Raw genomic sequence first — 20,909 nt, 5'->3', positions numbered from 1 at the left:
GCTGAAGGTGAGATGCATAGGTCGAATCACACATGAAGAGATACTGAATCGAATTGGTGAGAGAAGATTGATTTGGTGAAATTTGATGAGAAGAGGAGGTCGAATGATAGGACACATCTTATGACACCCAGGACTTATTCAGTTGGTTTTTGAAGGAAGTGTAGGCAATAAGAACAGTAGGGGTAGACCAAAGTAAGAATATGACAAGCGGATTAAAGCAGATGTAGGATGCAATAGTTACGTAGAAATGAAAATAGCACAGGATAGGGTGAGAGGGAGAGCTGCATCAAACCAGTCTATGGACTGATACCTCAAGCAACAACATGAAGTCCACTTGTTAAGTTTTTGTAAAGTTTGACATATAATTATTTTTGTAATAAACAATCTAAAATTAATCAGTCCTATGTTAAATAACACACACACATGTACACTTCAAAATTGTTCAAAAATTGTGTCTTACGAACTATTGTGTATGTATCTGGAGATAAAATGCGATTTTGACAGACTTAGCTGATGAAAGTATTGCAGTTGGCAACAATATTTATCTTATAAGGCTTATTTAAAGTATGACCTATGGCTTGGCCTTCAACAGATATTCACATAATTAATGTGCTTAAAATGGTGACGGATATTTTTGGCTGAAGGGACCTTGTAGAACAGGATATCTTAGATCCAAAATACTTCAATAATGGACTAGTTATATGTCAATATGGATCTTATTAGGCATGGTACGTTGGAAAGAGAAAGAAGGGAAGAAAGAAAGAAAAATTATCTTGCATATTAAAAGGGAATGAAAAAAAATTATTGTGACATATGAGACTCGCCCCTTGAAGTTATATTGCCAAAGTGTGCACCCATGCCCAAGATACAAATAACACTGACCAGTTGAAATGGGGACGTGTGTGAGAAGGAGCAAGAGGAGGTGGTTAGAAGGGAGGAGAGGCGTGGCTTCAGTTGCGGTGGAGCAGATGAATGAAGGGGATTCGGGTGATGCTGGGGAATGGCAGAAGTCTACACTTCGAGTGTGGTTGTTTTTTTTTTTTTTAATATATTATTATTATTATTGTTATAAATAGGAAGAATTGTGTCATATAAGATTTTGGACATTTCTGAGATTTCGTTGAGATTAATATTCAGGTTCGCGTATTGCTCCAGATGGAAAAAGAAGAAGAAGATTATTATTGGAATTTAAATTGTTTCGAAAACTATTCGTATTTCGGGGTTGTCTAATGAGCTTGTAATGGCTGGCTAGTTTTCCATTAATTCAATCCATACTTTGCTCACTCAAATCATTAACATTAATTTTATGCCAAATACACAATAATAATAATAATAATAATAATAATAATAATAATAATATTAATAATAATTAGTGAAAGGTGTTTAAGGTGCAGCTCCTTTCTAAAAATATAGCTTTTTTCATACAGATGGGTAAATAGATTTATTTGGGGACATGAAATGAAGGAAAATAAACACAATGTGTTGCACCTTCTGCACCTATTTGTAAGATTACTACATTTTTTTCACCTTTTCCCTTCTATTTCATGCTTCAGCACCTTCCCTTCCCACTTTTGTCTGCATTTTTAAAATATTAGTCAGAATTTTTTTTCACATATTGCACAGGTTTTATAAATTTTGTTTAATCAGAAGTCAAGAATGGCCAATAAATAAATAAATAAATATTAAAATGTTGTTTATCAAAACCACCAGTAATACATATCCCAGCAACGATTGCCAACCTCACGAAGAATGGCCAAACTGCAGCTGAAAAATCAAATTTAAATTTAAACAGTAATTCTGGAACAGTTTAAACTAGGTAAGTTGGGTTTTTACTGGCATGAATTTAACGGTTCCACCTATCTACTATGTACTGTCTTGTTGTCCATGTTAGTAGTGTTTTACAAGTCTGAACCAGAACTTATTTTTTACAATACAAAATCATGCCAAAGGTTAAGAAGGAGAAGTCGGAGCAAGTGGCTGGGCTGTTTGGGTCACGTAGCTATCAGCTTGCATTTAGGAGATATTGGGTCCAAACCCCATTTTCGGTAGCCCAGAAGGTGATTTTCCGTTGTTTCCCAGTTTCACACCACGTAAATCCTGGCACTGTACCTCAGTTAAGGCCACGGTCTCTTCCTTCCCACTCCTAGCCCTTTCCTATCTCATGATCACCATAAGGCCTATCTTTGTCGGTGCGACATAAAGCCTATTGTTGTTTAAAAAAATTAAGAAGTTGTACGTACTTTCAGAAGAATTCAAGATGTAATCTTTGATGTGCCATCTACGAAGTAAATATTGCAATTGATTAAAGACATCAAAGAAATGGAATAAACCAGCACATCCAGTACAGCAAACATGTAAAGAACACTGAAGTTCACAAGTCGAAACCTAAGCGTACTATTTTGATACATGCCTTCACTTCAGAATCTGAAAAGCAGCAGTCATTCCATGAGTTCAGTGTGGATCTTACCATGGCATTAATCCAGTCAGGAATTCCAGTTCACAAGGTAAACAATCCTGCATTAAAATCATTCCATGAAGTACACACAAATGTCAATACTGGATGAGTGCACTCTGAGAAAAAATTACATACAGCCAATTTATGAGAACGTCTTCGAAAAAAAAGAGGCGGTTAGCAAACATGAAGTGGGATTCATTTTAGATGAAACTACTGATGTGCTGCAAAGACATATTTTGAACGTTGTGGTATTTCCATTATCTGGTGAATGGGAGAAACCTGTCTGTCTGTCTGTCGGTTAGGTCATCAGCCCAGAGGCTGGTTGGATCCTCAAATAGCACCACCAAAGGTTATACAGTTATAAGGAAACCCCAAAAACCAATGGTGGCACCAAAATGAGGCGTACTAGGCAAGATGAGGAGTGAGGTAGTTTGTCATTGCTTTCCTCACTGGGTCAGAAAGTACTATTGCAGCATGACTGATCCTATGAGCAGCACCTTTCATAACACTCATATGCACTAGTCGTGCGCTGAATGTCGGAAGGGGTTCCTTGGACCTCAAGGAGGGGGTGGAAATCCAGGTTTCGAGCATAAAACAACAGGTTGAGGGGAGGATTTCTAACATCGAGGGTAATTTTGAAAGCCATATATCTGCCATCGAGGGAAATCTTCGGAGCCGCATTTCTGCTGTTGAAGGAAGGATGGAAAAAATGATTTTGACCATGAAGGGAGATGTGCAGAATATAAGTGAAAGCATCCTTCATGCAGTAGAAAATAGATCGACTCTCACAGGACGTACCGCCACTCCTCTAACCCCGTCAAACCTAACCGGCAATACAGGACACCTAGACCTGAGGGTGATTATAGAGAGCCTTCCGGAATTTCACGGGCGAGTGGTGTAGAACCCGGCTAGCTTCTTCGAGGGAGAACCCAGAACCGCAAATGACAAAATTTCATCGCATTTTTCCGTATTGAAAGTCAGTTAAAGGAGAACAATAAAACTATGATTTCCACCTATTCAATACTTTAAAAGCAATTATAAAATTAGGATCTCATCGTTATTTTATTGCTAAATTATTAAAAACATAGGACATGTTACCCACCATTCCACATCTCTCAGCCCCACGTTAGACATTTTTGATTTCATATATTTTTTATTTTCATGGTTTTTAAATTATTTTTTCCTCCATATTTGTTTCTCTCATATTGGAAACAAATGAACATCTCAACACTTCCCCATCAACAGCATTGTGTTTACACTTGTTTCAGCTGAGCTGAGTTCTATAGGTCATTCCATGTTAAGAAAACAGTATTTCTCTTATGACGACAGGGTTGTCATATCCGACTTCACTACAGAAGAAAGCTGCCAGCGGTTCACAGAGTGAGGGACTACATGAGGCTTGTACCAGGGCAACACAGAAGAAGGAAAATGAAGGAAGGCAACAAAGTGATGGCTGCTCCCACCATTGTACTTCCTCCCTGCAAATGTATTTATGAAAAAGGAAATGTTATGTAGTTATTTTAATAACTCAGCGACAAAAATGCCTCATCCTTTTTATCTATCTTTCATAATACACTACAAAGTTCGGTATAATATCCCTTAATCACGAGGAATTATTAATGACTCAGTGGTGGGGGGTGTTCACTATTTGTAGATCCATAAGAGTAATACTGTTCTCTTAACGTGGAATGAGCTATAGAAGATTCTTCAAGTGCTGGGATTTTGGTGTTTCACCTGGTCTTCTGTGAGGTGCAGTCTTCCAATTGGAGGAAAGCTGAGCACTTGCACAGGACATGTGATTGTAATGAGTGTTTTTAAAATTTTTACTTGTCTTGAATTTCATGCTTGCTTCATATTTATTTGTTATTTTATGTATTTATTTATTTATTTATTTATTTATTTATTTATTTATTTATTTTACTTTGATTTTGACTGATGATGGTCTCTGGTCAGACCAATAAATAGTATGTTTTTTAGTTGTTTTTTTTTAAGGTTACAACAAACAGTATTGAATAGGTGGAAACCTTTAGCTTTTGTTTTACACTACATGTATTCAAGCCATGTACCTAAACAAGAACTTATCAGATGACAGGGCAAATCTTTTCATGTTGGATTATAAAGTGAGAGTTGCATAATTCATTAGAAATAGGCATGGCAATTCTTGCAGTATACCATCGTTGTGCCTTGAAATGCCATTACATGACAATGTTGTCAGAGAAATACTGACCTGCAGCCCATGTATCATTTAGAATGAAAATTTATTGATGAAGTTCACGCAATGTACCTTTGATGACAGAACCTTTCGGGTCAGAATTCTTAGCTGAAATAAATATCGCATAGCGGTTTTCTAGGCACGATGGCGTTATTCAAATTGCAGTTAATTGATCAGTATTTATGTTATGTTAGTGATGGAGCAATAATTTATTTTACAACCACTCTGGCAAGTAAGGTATATTGCATGAAAATAATGAGGAGAATGAACCGTAATCCTTGTCTAAATAGTTCCATTTGAACGAGTTGGTTGATATTTTCCCGCATGGTCTCTCTTAGGTTTGGGGTGTGATAGCCGAGTGGCATTGCCACTGGTTTCTCGCCAAGGCAGCCGTGGTTCATATCCCGGTCAATGCACTTGGGATTTAATTCCAAATCTCGTCGTCGTAGTTTGCATTTCACATAATATGTGGGTCCTGTTGCTGTGATCACAATATCAGTAGTCATGGTGAACACCAGTTTTGTGTTTTCTTCCTTTCACTTAAATTTCTTCTCATCTCCCTGCTCTTTGTACATCATTGCTGGACTGGCAGATACTCTTTCAGTTGTAAGTGATATTCATAGCAATTTCATCATGTAACTTGTAAACTGTCTCCTGTTGGCTGTGTTGAAGCCAATAGCAGCCATGAAGGCAACACGTTTTTCAGTGAACTATGGGTAACTAAGTACTGTAGATAATGGAACAAATCGCTCCTGAAGGAGAACTTGTCTGAAGTCAATGTGAAAAATATTCATTTTTTGGAACGATAATGAAAATTTTCCTTTTTGAAATATGTGAATTGTGCATCACTCTAGCATACTGCATTCATTACTTGAACTCGCTGTTCATCGTAGACACAGATTATTGCAATTTAAGTATATTTTAATGTTTCACAGGCAATTGGACTATAACAATATAACGAGCGTTACCAAGAGCTGGCTATATGGACTAGATTCTCTTCAACAGCTGAGCCTATGTCACAACCGTATTTCAAGTATTGAGCAAGGTGGTTGGGACTCCTGCAAACAACTAGTGAATCTGTGAGTACATAAAAATAGTTTGCTTTCGTTGGCTGAGCACAGTACTACAGTAATGCCTTTTTCAGTTATAAAAGGGAGTCTCTAGGTGAAAGTTAGTTATAGGAATCTTGTGTATCCAAGACTTGTGATGCCAGCTCAGTTCGTGTGCTACCAGTAATAACATACATAGTGTGTACTTTTTCAGTTATAAAAGAGAGTCTCTAGGAGAAAGTTAGTTATAGGAATCTTGTGTATCCAAGACTTGTGATGCCAGCTCAGTTTGTGTGCTACCAGTAATAACATACATAGTGTGTACTGTACAGGAGGGAGTGTAGCTACTGCAAAAGAGGAAGTTGCTACCATGTAATGCTATGGATGTCTTGAAATATTGAATTTCTCTTGATAAATATAAGACAATAATTTTTTGTATTCCAGCTACTGCAGCGTCATCCATATATGAATGACTTGCAGATGAGCTGTATCAGGCTTCGTCATTCGCTGACGCTGTGGTAAAATCAAATTGTAGCCTTAAAGTGTGGCCCACGGGTTACTTTTTGGTGTGCTTGGTTTGGCCGTACCTGTAATGAAATTGGGTATACCATGCTGAATGTAAACATAATATGCATGAATAAATTTGTTATTTATTCTAGTTGAAAACAAACAAAATATTTTATCAAACACACTTGTTTTGAATTATTATCTGAATTAATGTATTTTAAACATATTCTAAATATCCTATAATATGTAATGATACCAGTAATGACCAGTGGTGGCTCTAGAATTACAAATTTTACAATTTTAAAATTATTATTCAAACTGGGGGCACACAGGCTGAGCTAGAACCGTCTCTGGTAATGGTTTATTTTCATGTTTGTAGTATTTGAATTTTACCTGTGCCGTGCTCAAAAATTAAAAAAATCTAGTTATCTAAAACAATGTGAATAAAAAGTTTGCAGTACAGAAATCACTGGTGCACAGAATTGAAACAGTCTAGACACAGTTGAGGCATGCCAGAACATGTCTTGCAATAGGTGAAAACCATCTTTGCATGTTTTCTCTCCTCAATCCTACCTCAGATAGCCTTTCTCTGCGATGTCTCTTACTCATTTTTAACAAATTTTAATCAATTCTGAAAAGATAAAAAGAAAATAACATTAAAAAGTATGTAAAAGATTGCCTCCAAATTAACACTGGGCCACGTCATTCATATGTGCGTGACAGTGAAAATCATGAAAATAAGACTGTATAGCTGTTGCAGATGAAAATAAAATTCAAGGTAGCAATCCATATGCGCAAAATAATACAAATCACTTAAAAATACATTTGGCCCCGGGGGAAGTTTTACGACCCAGACCTTGGCATCCAATGTGTTAAGTGGTCCTCTTATGATAGCATTTGTAGCGCTTACGATATTTTTTAGGGATTGATGTGAAGGGCTATATGGCATGAGAATAAACGAGAGACTTCTTAAATGGTTTTATTAACTCTTTAGGGTACAATTGATTCCCACCTGCATCCTGCACAGGTCCAATTTGACATTAGGCAGGTATGGGAAGGAAATACATAAGTAAAAGGCTGAATGTTTACTTTAATTATACGTACTGCAAATTTATTTATTATCAGTCAAGTTAACCACATTATCAGCAATAATTTTTTCAAAGTACAGTACTTCCAGAAGCATTTGTTCGGGTGTAATCCTGGGTTCCCTGGACAGGTCTCACAAGAAAATGTCTCGTTTCTGCCTCCCTCGACTGTCCCGTCCGAACACACTGCTCGGTCCTTGGTTTTTTGGTCCTCACGAGCATCTATGATCTGTAGCCTCCCGTTCAGTTGAAATTCTTCGTCACAGCTGCTCCATCAGTCGCGCATATGGGCGTTTTTGTTCCTAACGTCCCCAACAAGCCCCATAATAACTCGGTCCCTGAAACACCCAGAAGTACGATTTCCTCCACCACTTCAGGTTTTTCACTACAAAACCGTGAGATGAGCAGTAGTGATCGTAGGTGTCTGACTACCTCCTTCATTGCTGGATTATGCCATGTACTAAGAACTGACACAGTGCGCTTGTCTTTCCACGAAAATACCATGAACGTTTCTTCCTTCCACAGAACACGGATTTCATGTTTCTTCAGATTTAGTCTCCTATCTTTCAGTTGAGGTGGTAGTCCCTTCCGATTCAATAGCGCAGTCCCAGTTAGGTGAATTCTCCTTTTCAACAGTTCTCTTGCCAGTTCCATACTAGTATAAAATTGGTCAATAAACAAATAATAACCTACAGCTTCAGTAACTTGAAGTACATCTGTCACCAGCTGTAAAACTATTCTACTGCCAAATGTCAAACCAGGGAACAGTACATTTAGCATAGTAAATGAGCCAAAGTAAGGAATCGTGGACAAAATTAACCCATTCAATGCATCAACAATAACATATATCCTAATCCCCCACTTGGTTGGTTTTTGTGGATCTTGAAAAGGACACGCCCATTGAAGCTTACAGTCGATTCATCAACGGACAGATACTGACCTGGCCTGTAAAATTACAAGAATGACTTTCCTACACATTCTAAGACACTTCTAACTTTACTCGTTCTTGTAACCATTGTTGATGCACTTGATTGTGGAGGGGAAGAAACATGAAAGCCCCAGAATATCTGAAGAAATTGTTTCCGAGAAAAAAATGTCTTTACAGAAGGTCCATGAATAGAGCTACAAGTCTGAAAAATGTTCTTTTTGAGTTTTCCTTTTTGTACATGCCATATTCAGAACAACACTGTGAAATGTCATCATTTCAGCGATGGTAACATCGACCCAGTCCCACCATATTGAATGTTGCTGCAACGGAATACAATTGGTAATACATTCTCTTACATACCAGTTAGTCTCCTTACATATTTCAAGAGAACAGTGAAACCGGGAACAGCAACAAAAAGAAATCCAAATGAGTTACCGACTTCTTTCCTGTAGTAGGAGGCATGTATTCCATAGCACTGTTGTGAGAATACTTGGGGAAAACACGGTTACCTACATAAACTTTCCATTCGTCACCCCCTACATCACTGCTTTCGCCACCATCTTCCACGTCAATTTCCTCCTCCTCACTCGAAATATTCTCAGATTCGGGAATACTAATGTCACCATCAGAATCCGTCAACAAATCATCTTCAATATCGCCACTGTAACATAACTGTTCGTAAATATCATCAGGCTCCATGCCGTGGCTGAGGAACGCCATGCTGATAACGATAGTAAACACAGCAGTGACAGTGAGGAACTATCCCCAAAGAAAACACAATTCTGCTTAAAGGAATGAACAGGAGATGGCAGTAGGCAACAGAGAAATGCTAAGGCTGTATACTGCGTAAAGTTTGGCGTAATTTCTGCTCCAGCGTACGAAATATATAACCTTAAAGTTGTGTCGGACTAGGTCCAACATAGGACTGGAACTGAAAATTTACAATGTCGGACTGAGTTCGACATTGTATCCCAAAGGGTTAAGAAATGTAGATAAAAAACAATAGGAAAATTGACTTACTACACTACAATAAGAAAACAAAGGTGGAAATTACACTGATTGTTTCATCCACCTGGATCAATACTTTAATCCCAATTTTAACCTTAATGAGATATCAGAAAAACCAAACCCTTTATTTGATCTATTAATTCCTATTTTGAATAAAAAGAAATTACGTACTCTAAACTCTTTATTTTTCTCCAAATTCCCTCCAGCCACCATTCCACATCCCTCAGCCCCACCTTAAGCTACACTATACCTCCCTTCTCTGCCTTTCCATCTACAACTCAGCTCTGTTCTATTTCTTTGCTTTTGCTCTTTCAACTTTTTCAGTGATCCATATCGAAAACAAATGAACATCTCAACACTTTCCCATCAACATTATTCTGTTCACGCTTGTTTCAGCTGAACTGAACTCAGGAAGATTCCTCAAGTGCCAGCATAAGTGTTTGACCTAATCAATATTTGTGAATTTATGGTTTGAGTCCATCATATGTTTTCCCATAGCCGAAAATTGATTTGCTCTATTTTAAACTTAACCTACTTCAAATTTATTACTAAGGGGCAGATTTTAATGGTGTCATATGTTTGCTTGAAAAGTCGTATTTTTTAAAAATGTAAGATATTGGTCATATTTCTGCTTGACACACAGTAAAGTCATATTTTCTGTCATATTCCAAGGACTTTCATACTGAGTAAATTTTTGCTGCAAGCTATTCAGTGAGAGAATCTTGCTGTAATAGTTAGGGAGTCTATTTGTGGACTGAATATTACTCTGTATGCGGGAATGGGCAGGTAGCAGGTAACTGGAATTCCTCTTGGAATTTCCTAATGAGGAGCACGAAGTGATTGACAATACTCAGAAGAAAGGCATCCTGGGGTGTGTACGTAGGTAATGAATGGGTATTTCTCTTTCATAGAAAATAGAGGACTGTCTAGCTTGTTTTGAGACCACTTCTTCAGTGTAGTTTCAATATGCCTAAACCAAAGTGTTAAGAGAGTGTGAAATAAAGGCAGTTTAAGGAATTTGAAGAGCAGAATTTTAGTAGTGATGGTGTTATTTTATATTGTAAACTGTGTGAAGTGAAGGTATGTGCCCAGAATCGTTTTAATGTGCAACAACACTGCACTACAACTAAACATCAGGAGTGCGTAATAAAATCTTCCGCGGCAGAGAATAGGTAGCGTTTGCTTTTTGAAAGGGCCTTATGTGCAGCTACTGCTCCGTCAGACAACAGATCAGAATTCTGTAAGGATCTCTGCAGGATGATGGTTACTTCAAATATTCCCTTGAAAAAACTGAACACTACCAGCTTCAGGTTCTTCTTAGAGAAGTATATCAGTCAACCTATTCCCAAAGAATCAACTTAGAGAAAATTTTATATCTCGAGTTTCTATGAAGATGTTTTAAAGAAGAGATCTGAAGTTCTCAACCACAACATACGGGTTTCATTGGACGAAACAATGGATGTAAATGGGAGGTACATAGCTAACGTAATTATTGGCATTCTGAAAGATGACAAGCCCGGTAATGTGTTTCTCCTGATGTGTGCGGTTTTAGAGAAAGTAAATCATTTCTCCATTGCAGTGCTGTTTGATGATGCTATGAAGTTACTGTGGCTAGAAGGGGTAAAAAAAAACATACTACTACTTGTAATGGATGCTGCCCCGTACATGAAGAAGGCAGCCAAAGGACTAAATGTGCTTTATCCGAAAATGGTCTACGTAACACTCCTTGCCCATGCTTTGCATAGAGTCTCTGTCTCTTCCACCTCAGCCTGCCCTTACTCATTGGGAACTTGGCTCTACGCTGTTCGTCATTACTGCAGCAATTATGATTCCTTCAAGACGGTTGTTCAGGAATTTGATCCTTGCGATTCATCGTCTGTCAGGATTGTGCAAAATTTGTTTACTTCTCCCAGCTTGGTCAGAAATTTGGTGATCATCGGTGTGATGCCAAGAGCAATCACTCATCTTGAAACTGTGGGGCTTCCACTAGGTGACACGTTGGATATTGTGAAGAACAATGAGTGTGATTTAAAGAAATGAAAGGGTGAAGTGGCTGAAAAAAAATTCTGAAAAACTGCAAAGATTGCTGTTCTCAAATGCTTTGTAAGATAATGCACATTCTTTGTGGACACCATACATCATTTGTGGATTTTCAGGGGCAGTTTTCCCTGGAGGACATAACCTTGTTCAAATTTGCCCCCATAACATCGTGTGACGTCGAGCGGAATTTCTCCAGGTACATAAACATTCTGTCAGACTACCTAAGAGGGTTCGAGTTTGACAATTTGAAAATGCACATGATCATCCAGTGCAGTTTCACAAAACTGAAAAATGTTCATTTATAGACCTAAATTAATCAATTATGATGTGATGTCGTATTTTTTTTCCTTTTTGGTTCAGATATATTGAAGATTTTTGGGTCATATTCAATGGCATATTTCGAAGATTTTTAGGTCTTTAAAATCTGCCCCTTATTTATTACATTAGATTACACGAGTAGTGACATGACATGTATTTACATAACATATTAATTTATCTTTCCAGAGATTTGTCAAATAATAAATTAAGTGCCATCAAGACAGAAACTTTCGAGCACCTGTCAAAATTGAGGTGTCTCTATCTGAACAACAACTTAATTGAATATATAGCAGAGGGTGCTTTCAACTCCACTCCTGCTCTTGAAGTGTTGTAAGTTTATTTAAATTTGTTAAATGAGGAAGTGCAAGTGTATGTGAAAAATGCCTGTAATTCTAATGGAGATTTAATTTGTTTCAGAGAATTAAATAACAATAAAATATCTTGGACTATTGAAGATATGAATGGGGCATTCCTTGGATTAAGTCATTTGATGAAGTTTGGCTTAGCATCAAATCAGATCAAAACTCTCAACAAAAAGGCATTTATAGGCCTGGAGAAAATGAAAACATTGGATTTAACTAATAACAATATCACATCAGTGCAAGATAATGCTTTTGCACCTATGCCACACTTAACTGAGTTGTTTCTAAATACAACAAGTTTACTGTGTGACTGCAGTCTAAAATGGTTTCCCTCATGGCTGAACAGGACAACGTTCAGTACATTAATTGCTGTATGTTCATACCCCGACTGGTTGAAAGGAAAATCAGTATTGGAAGTACCTTTAGCTAACTTCACATGTGGTAAGTTTCAGTAATGTTACGTTGTGATAGTTGAGTTGCTCAGTGTTTAGTTCAGATTATTTCAAACATTTTTGTTGTGGAGAACCCTAGAAATATTTAACTACACATTTGGGAACCCCAACACACATTATGACCCTGTGACAAAATACAAAATTGTGGTGTACAATAGACAAGCCAAATTGCAATTCATATATTTTCATTCAAATTTTAGAACAGCATTTATTTAATACTCTTAATAGAAAAGCTTTCATTTTTACTCTACAACTTTATTATTATTATTATTATTATTATTATTATTATTATTATTATTATTATTATTATTATTATTATTATTATTATTGTTCCGTAAATTATCTCTGGTTAACCATAAGAAGGTGCGGCCCTCATAGGATCTGGACTATGTAAGGATGGAACCTACCCAGAGGACCAAACAGTGATACCGGCAAGAAAACAGTATAACAAAATTTATTAAGCAAGGAAAACAAACATCGAAGAGAATAGGAAAAATGTTGAATGTTTCAAAAACTAACATCCCTGAGGTTTACATTGACACGTGTCTCGTACAATTCACAGGGGACCAGCCCTGTTCACCATTTAACATACAGTGGACTCAAAAACAATAAATAACTCTGTTTACATATATCATCAATAAAACGCCACTTCAAGTGACCCAAGAAGGGGGAGTTCCCCTAGCGACCATTCAATGGTTTCAAATGTTTCTTAAAAGAGCAAATGTTCTGCCCCACATCATTTCTTACACCTACCAAGGAGATACAAACTTAAACATGCTCTAAGCTGCAGGAATCAGAACGGATGGTTCACCGAGAACTTGCTAATATACACTTGCTAGGTTTTAAACACCTTGGCCTTTAAAAAGCCTTAAACCAATCTTTAGCGCCCATCAAGGGGCTTAGAAGAAAAGAAATGTCCTCCCATCATCCACAAGTTCGATGAAGAGTCAGACGCTTACCTCCCATACCACAATTGGTCCTGGGTTCGACGGAGCCGTGCGGTGTTCGAGATAGAAAAAGAGCCAGGCACCAAGTGAACAGCTGCTCACAGCGAGTCCGCCCGACCTCGCCAAGCGTGGTGATCGCGCAAGGCTACTCGCACAGGCGGCGTGAAGAGAGCACGGCGCATCCGCAGGGGTAAGGGAGGGAAGCAAGGGGAGAAAGCATAGGGCAGATCGCTCCTTGGGTGGAAAGCTCCTTTACCCTAGGGCCATAGTTTAGGAACATAATTTCATTTTGCCCGAGGGCATTACACAAGAGGACAAAATACCATAGTTAAGCATAAAATAATCAGTAAACATTAAAATAGACATAATAAATAGAATAAATTGAGTGGGGAAATCAAATTCATGGCTCAGTTATTATTATTATTATTATTATTATTATTATTATTATTATTATTATTATTATTATTATTATTATTATTATTATTATTATTATTTCATCACAAGAAGTTAACAATACTTAGATGAGCCAGATTGCTCGATAAACCCTTACAACCCTGAAACAATGCTGGAGCTCGTCAGCTTGAGAAAACAAATTAAGAGCTAAACAACTCTGACACCACTACAACATGAGCCTATTGGCTGGTACAGTTATCAAGGGATTGACCTCCCATTTACACGAACATGACCATGATAAGGTCAAGTTGATTCATTCTCAATTCAAATAGAGGCTAGCCTTAAAATTTAAGAAAGAGACCATATCTCTTTTATTATACTGACGAACATGGGTCAGAACCCATTTCACAATTCATTTACAAGATCAGCCCCATTATGGGCTATTGATACAGTCTTTCAATTTACATTAGTGGTAACAAGTTTACCTGTTAGTTTGAAGAACACAGATCTAGCTTACTTCCTAAGTTTACCCTTCAAGATCTTATATACAGAGGCCAAAGGCCTATATTACTTGGCCACTGCTAAACGGATTTAGAAAAGGAAATATTTACAATAGGCCGATAACTAATTAGAAAGGAGGCGGACATCAAGCTTTCCAAAAATGAAAAAATTCGAACCCTAAGTGGGCTGATGGTCTGATGAAGCAGAGGCTAATCCGATACTACAGGGTGACTAAGTAGGAGAAACATTTAAAGCCAGAAAACGTAAGTTCAATTTAAGAGTTACAAAAACTTAGTCACCCGCTTCAGTTTGAGTGGGAGAATTAAGAGAGTAACCACTTGTTCTGCCGTACATTCAACCAGTTTCCCATAAGGGGAAATAATTGTTTAAATCTGAAGACCACCCTACGTTACGATGAGAAAAGAAAGCCCTAACAGTTACATTTAAATGAAAGCTTCAAAAAATTTTCCTACACTTCACCTGCAGTTAAGTACACTTAGATAAGATTATTCCGCCATACCTTATTAGTTGGGACTTCCTTGAGGCCGAAACCCCCGCCTCCAGCTATCCCCGAAGAGAATCCCCTCTCTCCTCCGTCATGATACGCACACAATCACAACAGCAATGCAAGACACCGAGGGTGAAAGTGCCTCAGCTTATATAGAGAGCCCGAGTGATCTGGACCTTTACAATCCAATGGTTGGATTGGAACGGCTTCCCTGAACCAAGAGACACCCAGATTGGTTAGAAATATTACATTCTAGCTTAAGATAGGCTGATAGAATTAGAGGAGGTGGGAGAGGAAGTATATGCAACTTCGGAACTAAAAATAATAACAGCATGCTATCAAGTTTACATACATAGAGATATAAACTTTCTTTCAGGATTAATTAGGGTTTTGCCCTCAAGAGGTCTCATATCGATGGCAGAGCCATCTAAACATTAAAGAAAAAACTATTACACTGTCTCCAAGTTCAGAGTCTTCAGCAGAGATGGACGTAGTAGAGAACAGCTCATGGAATACTCAGAGAGGTACTGTACCCCCGGTACAATGATTATTATTATTATTATTATTATTATTATTATTATTATTATTATTATTATTATTATTATTATTATTATTATTAACAAAAATATTATATTTATACACAGAATATACAGAATTCTTGGACAGGTTGGCGTGACCCCAGTACTGGATTATTTCAGCCAACCACCTCAACATAGATTTTTTTTTTTTTTGCCAGGGGCTTTACGTCGCACCGACACAGATAGGTCTTATGGCGTTGATGGGATAGGAAAGGCCTAGGAGTTGGAAGGAAGTGGCCATGGCCTTAATTGAGGTACAGCCCCAGCATTTGCCTGGTGTGAAAATGGGAAACCACGGAAAACCATTTTCAGGGCTGCTGATAGTGGGATTCGAACCTACTATCTCCCGGATGCAAGGTCACAGCCGTGCGCCTCGACGCACACGGCCACCTCGCCCGGTCAACATAGATTATCACCAATTTTAACATATAGTACAAGCTCTAACTACATTATAATATTTTGAGATTATATTTTAAATTACCAGTGTGTCTATACAGTGTTGGAGGTAGTTCATGTTTGGGATCCAGGGTTCGATACCACACGAGTCGATGAAAAGTTTGTCCATTAGGAAGATGCTTAGAAATTTGAATTTGCATTATGTGCTGTGTCTACTATATGCACGCGCTTTACTAATCCATGTATACGATTAACAGCAGAAAGATCAGATTAAACAGACAATATTCATAATATTAGAGCGGAACTTGTCACTGAAGGACACTGCTTCAACTAAATATAAAACTTATCTACACTCATAACACTGCATGTAACAAGCTTTAACAGCTTCATTTTTCAGTTCAATTTAAAGGAATTACTTCCAAAGGTCTTAATGATCCTTTGTAATGAAATATTTTAAATCAAAGGTTTTTACTCACATCATTGTTATTTTACTATTTTACGAATGTAAAAGTTAGTTTCTACAGACTTTTTCATCAAGAATTTTATGAACAATTCACATCAATATTATTGACAACATGACTTGGAACTTTTGTCAAGTTTGCAAATATTTAATTGTAAATGTCCTTGTGTATGAAAGTGTATTTTAATTTATGTCTTACCAGTCTATTGATGTGATTTTATATCTGATGTATTTTGGGAAATATTCTAGTTGATGATGTCCCTTAGGGAAAGAAACGTGTTCTAGGTTTAATAAATTATATATGTATTGAATACAATATTTAAGTTTATCCTTAAATACTCGCTAATAACACTGTACAACAAAATTTTAACATTTTTTTTTTTAATGCCTGAAAATGAAAATATGTAACTTTTACTAATTCGGTCACCTAAAGTCAAATTTGAAGTAAGAAAGCCCCTATTACGTGCAGTTTTTTAAAATTTAAATCGTCTTCAATATTTGATATTTTTTCATAGTTGTAGTTCCAGAGTCAAAATTTCAATATACTCATTGTTCAAAAGTACCCATTTTATTGAATAGGATGTGTTAATTACTGAAAAAATGTGAAAGTTTAAAAACTAAACAAATATTACATGCAAATAACTTTAAAAATGATTTTAAAAACTTACCATTTTAGAATGTGTTTCTGGAAGACATTCTTTTATGGCTAGGCCCAGAACACAGAGACAAGGAACAAAGAGTTAGGAGACTATTTCCCTGCATATCACCTTTCCTTTTGGGATATTTGCTGGTGATTTGAGGACCAATGAAAATTCCCCCTTTTAATTTTCCCTCACTCAGCCTGGGAAATGAATCTCTTAAATACTGAAAACCATTCCCATTTTTGTCCATTGCTTTAACAAAATTCTTCATTAAACCCAGTTTTATATGGGGTGGTGGTAATAAAATTTTCCGAGAATCTGTGAGTGAAGGAAGCTTTACATTTTTCTCACCTACTACTAAACTTTGTCTCAAATGCCACTCCTTCACTCTGTAATGATTAACTCTGTCCCGAGAGTTCCACTCACACAAGAAACAACAATATTTCATAAATTCCTGTTATATTCCAGTTAATAGACAAATTACTTTTCGTTCTCTACATATTTACCATTAGTGATCGTTATTACTTTCTCCTTTTAGGAAGATATCCATGTTTTTATATGTTTCTCTTATATGTACAGCATAAACCTTTGGTACCAAAGGGTAAATATTACAATTGTGTAGCTATACATCCTTTAGACTTTGAAGAATCAGTAAATAAATGCCATTCATGTGGAATATGTTCTTTACCTAGCTGAGGCATAAGTTCACTCACATTATTGCAATAAATAATATCGCCTTCTTTAGAACAATATATCATTAAGGTATGCTGATGCTTTCACTAAATTGAAACTTTGGTACTGGAACCTTTCCCATCACTTCCCATGGCTCATGGGACCATGTGACAACACAAATTTACCCCTATCAGTTCCTAACACATGGGACCACGCGCTACAGAAAATAACTGTCAAGGGACCTTTTCTGCCTAGTGACAAATGTTGCCTCATTTGGATTTTAATAACTAATCCGAACACATGAGATGACAAATGCCCATTACAGCATAGCGAGGTTTTCCGCTACCCGTCCGTTCCAAGATATGAGCACAAGCCTCTCAAGGGCATGGTGTGTCCGCGGATACGAACTAGAACCAACGTATATCTAACTTACAGGCATAAAATGAACGGAAGAGGTCAGGATGTTAGTATCGGCAAAGATAGGCACAAATAAAGTTTTCCTAAGATTTAATTAACTCTTGTTGCAACATACTTTCTACAACCTTGATGATTAAATTTTAAAGAAATACATTTGACACTCAATAAAGCAACGGGAAATCAGGTCCGTGCTGTCACTCAAGTAAAATTTTCGATCCACATCTTCACCAGTGTCCCTATGTGGACTACTGAAATTACGACATCGAATTTAATGGTAGAACAAATCACACATTTACAAATTAAACACTTGAGTGATACTTCATTTCCATACAAACAAATCGGAGAATGTTGGGTTCCCTTCCTAAAGTTTCACATCGTATAATTGGTTTTGATGTTCATCTGCCCTTTGTTACATTTCAGCTATTGAGTACGACAAACAGTATCATAATAAAAACACTTGAATATTTACATTAATAAGCTACGACATTGCGAATGCGAAATATTCCCCGGGTTTGACTCCCAGTTTACATATTCAAAAGAAAACACTGGTTACTGAGATTAGTGTTAGAGTGGGCGCCTAAATTAAACATAGCATGATAAAGTATATATATACAGGGTGTTTCTAAAATAGGGGGCTTAATTTCAGGTATGTATTTGTTACATGTAGACAATCAAAATAGTGCATTACAACATGTGTCCGGAAATGCTTCATTTCCGAGTTATGGAGTTCACAACACTGAACTTCACCGGAAATTTTTTCTTCCGCAGGTCATTGTCATTACAGAAGAAGTTCAAAATGTCCACCTCCTGCTTGAATACAGACCTCACATCGATGTCTCATTGACCTGCGAACACGATCCCAAACTCCAGGAGTATTGCGTATGTCCTCACACGATGCCACAATTCGATTCCGATGGCTTTCCACATCAGGCACCGGAGACGAATACACCGATGATTTTAAATGGCCCCACAAGTAGAAAACGAGAGGGTTCAGATCAGGTGAGCGTGGAGACCAAGCAATCGGGCCACCCCTACCTATCCATCGATCAGAAAACATTCGATCCATGTCAATGAGACATCGATGTGAGGTCTGTATTCAAGCAGGAGGTGGACATTTTGAACTTCTTCTGTAATGACAATGACCTGCGGAAGAAAAAATTTCCAGTGAAGTTCAGTGTTGTGAACTCCATAACTCGGAAATTAAGCATTTCCGGACACATGTTGTAATGAACTATTTTGATTGTCTACATATAACAAATACATACCTGAAATTATGCCCCCCATTTTTGAAACATCCTGTATAAAGAAATATATAAAATTAGAAAAACAATAAGCAAATTCTACGGAATTACAACATGTTCCCACAAAGTTAAAAATGAACATAATTCTGGTGACTACAAACCACCTCAATGGATGAACTAACTGTACACATCATAAGGGTCGAAGCCCTTCACTTAAACAAAACTATAAATGGATTTTCACGAAATCTAGCTTCAATAAATCACAATTTATCTAAACATCACGTTCACACACTTCTACCACCTGGCTGCATTTCTGCTTTATTATAATCTGCCGCCATGTGACGAACAATTCTCATTGTGCCCCAAGGTTCAAAGTAGTGATCTCGGTTCGTTCCATGTCAGGTCTCCTGTAAAACAAACCCTGTCTACCGCATTTTTAAGGGGTAACAATTAAATCTTTCTATATTAATTTCAACATAGCTTGTTGCGAATGTGATAATCAAGTAAAATACGTCTTCTTCCGACAAAAGAACAGTGTCTGGGAAACATTTATTTCTTCGTCAATCGGCATAGAGGTCCCGGCTCAGCTGTCTTTCTCACCAGAAGCTACAACCCTTGGGTCGCCAGTCGTAAATCTCTTGGGACCGCCCTCTCAACAGGACAATAACCTTCTTGAAACCAAAAATCTCCATGCATTAACGCATTCTCAATGCATGGTCATTGGCTCATTATATTCATGCAATAGTACAGGGCACTTATAAACATGATAAAATCAGCTCGGGCGTTCATTAATCCTATAAATATCCCTCAAAATCATGCCGCTATATCACTTCATCTTTCCTCAACTTTACAGAAGGCCGGAGTTCAAACATTGTTCCTTTCACTGCAGAATCTAACCACAATTTCACAAGCTCACAAGCTAAAAATTTCTTATTATCTCAGGCCAAAGAAATGAGAAATGTGCACCTGATATAAATTGATACTACGTTCAGTAAATCGGCATTTAATATTCAACCAAATAAATTAACTTCAATAAAATTAAAATACCAAACAACCACAAACAAAAAAATATATATACAGGGGCCTAGCTAGTGTTTGGGGGTGGATATTCGAACTTGGGCACAATGAATTCTTTACACATATCTAGATACAGCCACGACCTTAACCTACCATGCAACAAAATCTACTACTTTACATTAGGAAAAGAGTGCTGTGACTATCCCACATTAAAATACTGTTCAAAGGCAGTTGGCAAAAATCCTACCATCATTATCCTGTCTCATCTTGAATAGTCACTCAGAGGAAGGCTACTTTGTTACCTCAGCAAAATTCAATACTCTCTCCCCCCCCCCCCCACCTTTTCCTTTGACAGCACTCGGAAATACAAATACCCCAAAACAGGCACGTGCCACAAAATAAAATGGGCCCAAAAGACATGCAATTACCCTAATTTGTTTCCTTCCCGAATAACCTCAAGTAGTTAAATAAAAAAGGGATCCTACTGACCATTCTAAGCGAACTAATCTCTCTATTCAAATACGATAAATTATCTTAACCCTATCCTTACATCTTTTTCTAATTTTAAAGGGAATATTAGAACTACAAAGTCATAACTTGGTACTCAACAGCTTTGGTCCGTAATCCATAGTCCGAGCCCGCACGGGACTCGCCTGAAGCGTCTATTCCATTGCGCTGAGGTGGGAGGTCACGGGTTCCACACGTCCCTCGATGATTCTTGG

General features: G+C 37.3%; 1 protein-coding gene across 2 annotated transcripts in view; it reads left to right on the top strand.

Moving 5' to 3' along the window:
* LOC136864354 (leucine-rich repeats and immunoglobulin-like domains protein 3) overlaps nucleotides 1-20,909 on the top strand; it is a 238,509-nt gene that overhangs the window by 125,210 nt on the left and 92,390 nt on the right. For both annotated transcript variants that reach the window (XM_067141239.2, XM_067141237.2), the window contains exons 8-10: nucleotides 5,603-5,746; nucleotides 11,789-11,932; nucleotides 12,020-12,405. In XM_067141239.2, the coding sequence (XP_066997340.2) occupies nucleotides 5,603-5,746; nucleotides 11,789-11,932; nucleotides 12,020-12,405 (674 nt within the window). The remainder of the gene's footprint in view (nucleotides 1-5,602; nucleotides 5,747-11,788; nucleotides 11,933-12,019; nucleotides 12,406-20,909) is intronic.

This window comes from Anabrus simplex, chromosome 2 (genome assembly GCF_040414725.1).
Source record: "Anabrus simplex isolate iqAnaSimp1 chromosome 2, ASM4041472v1, whole genome shotgun sequence".
Taxonomy (NCBI): domain Eukaryota; kingdom Metazoa; phylum Arthropoda; class Insecta; order Orthoptera; family Tettigoniidae; genus Anabrus; species Anabrus simplex.
This window is presented reverse-complemented; position numbering and strand designations above follow the sequence as displayed.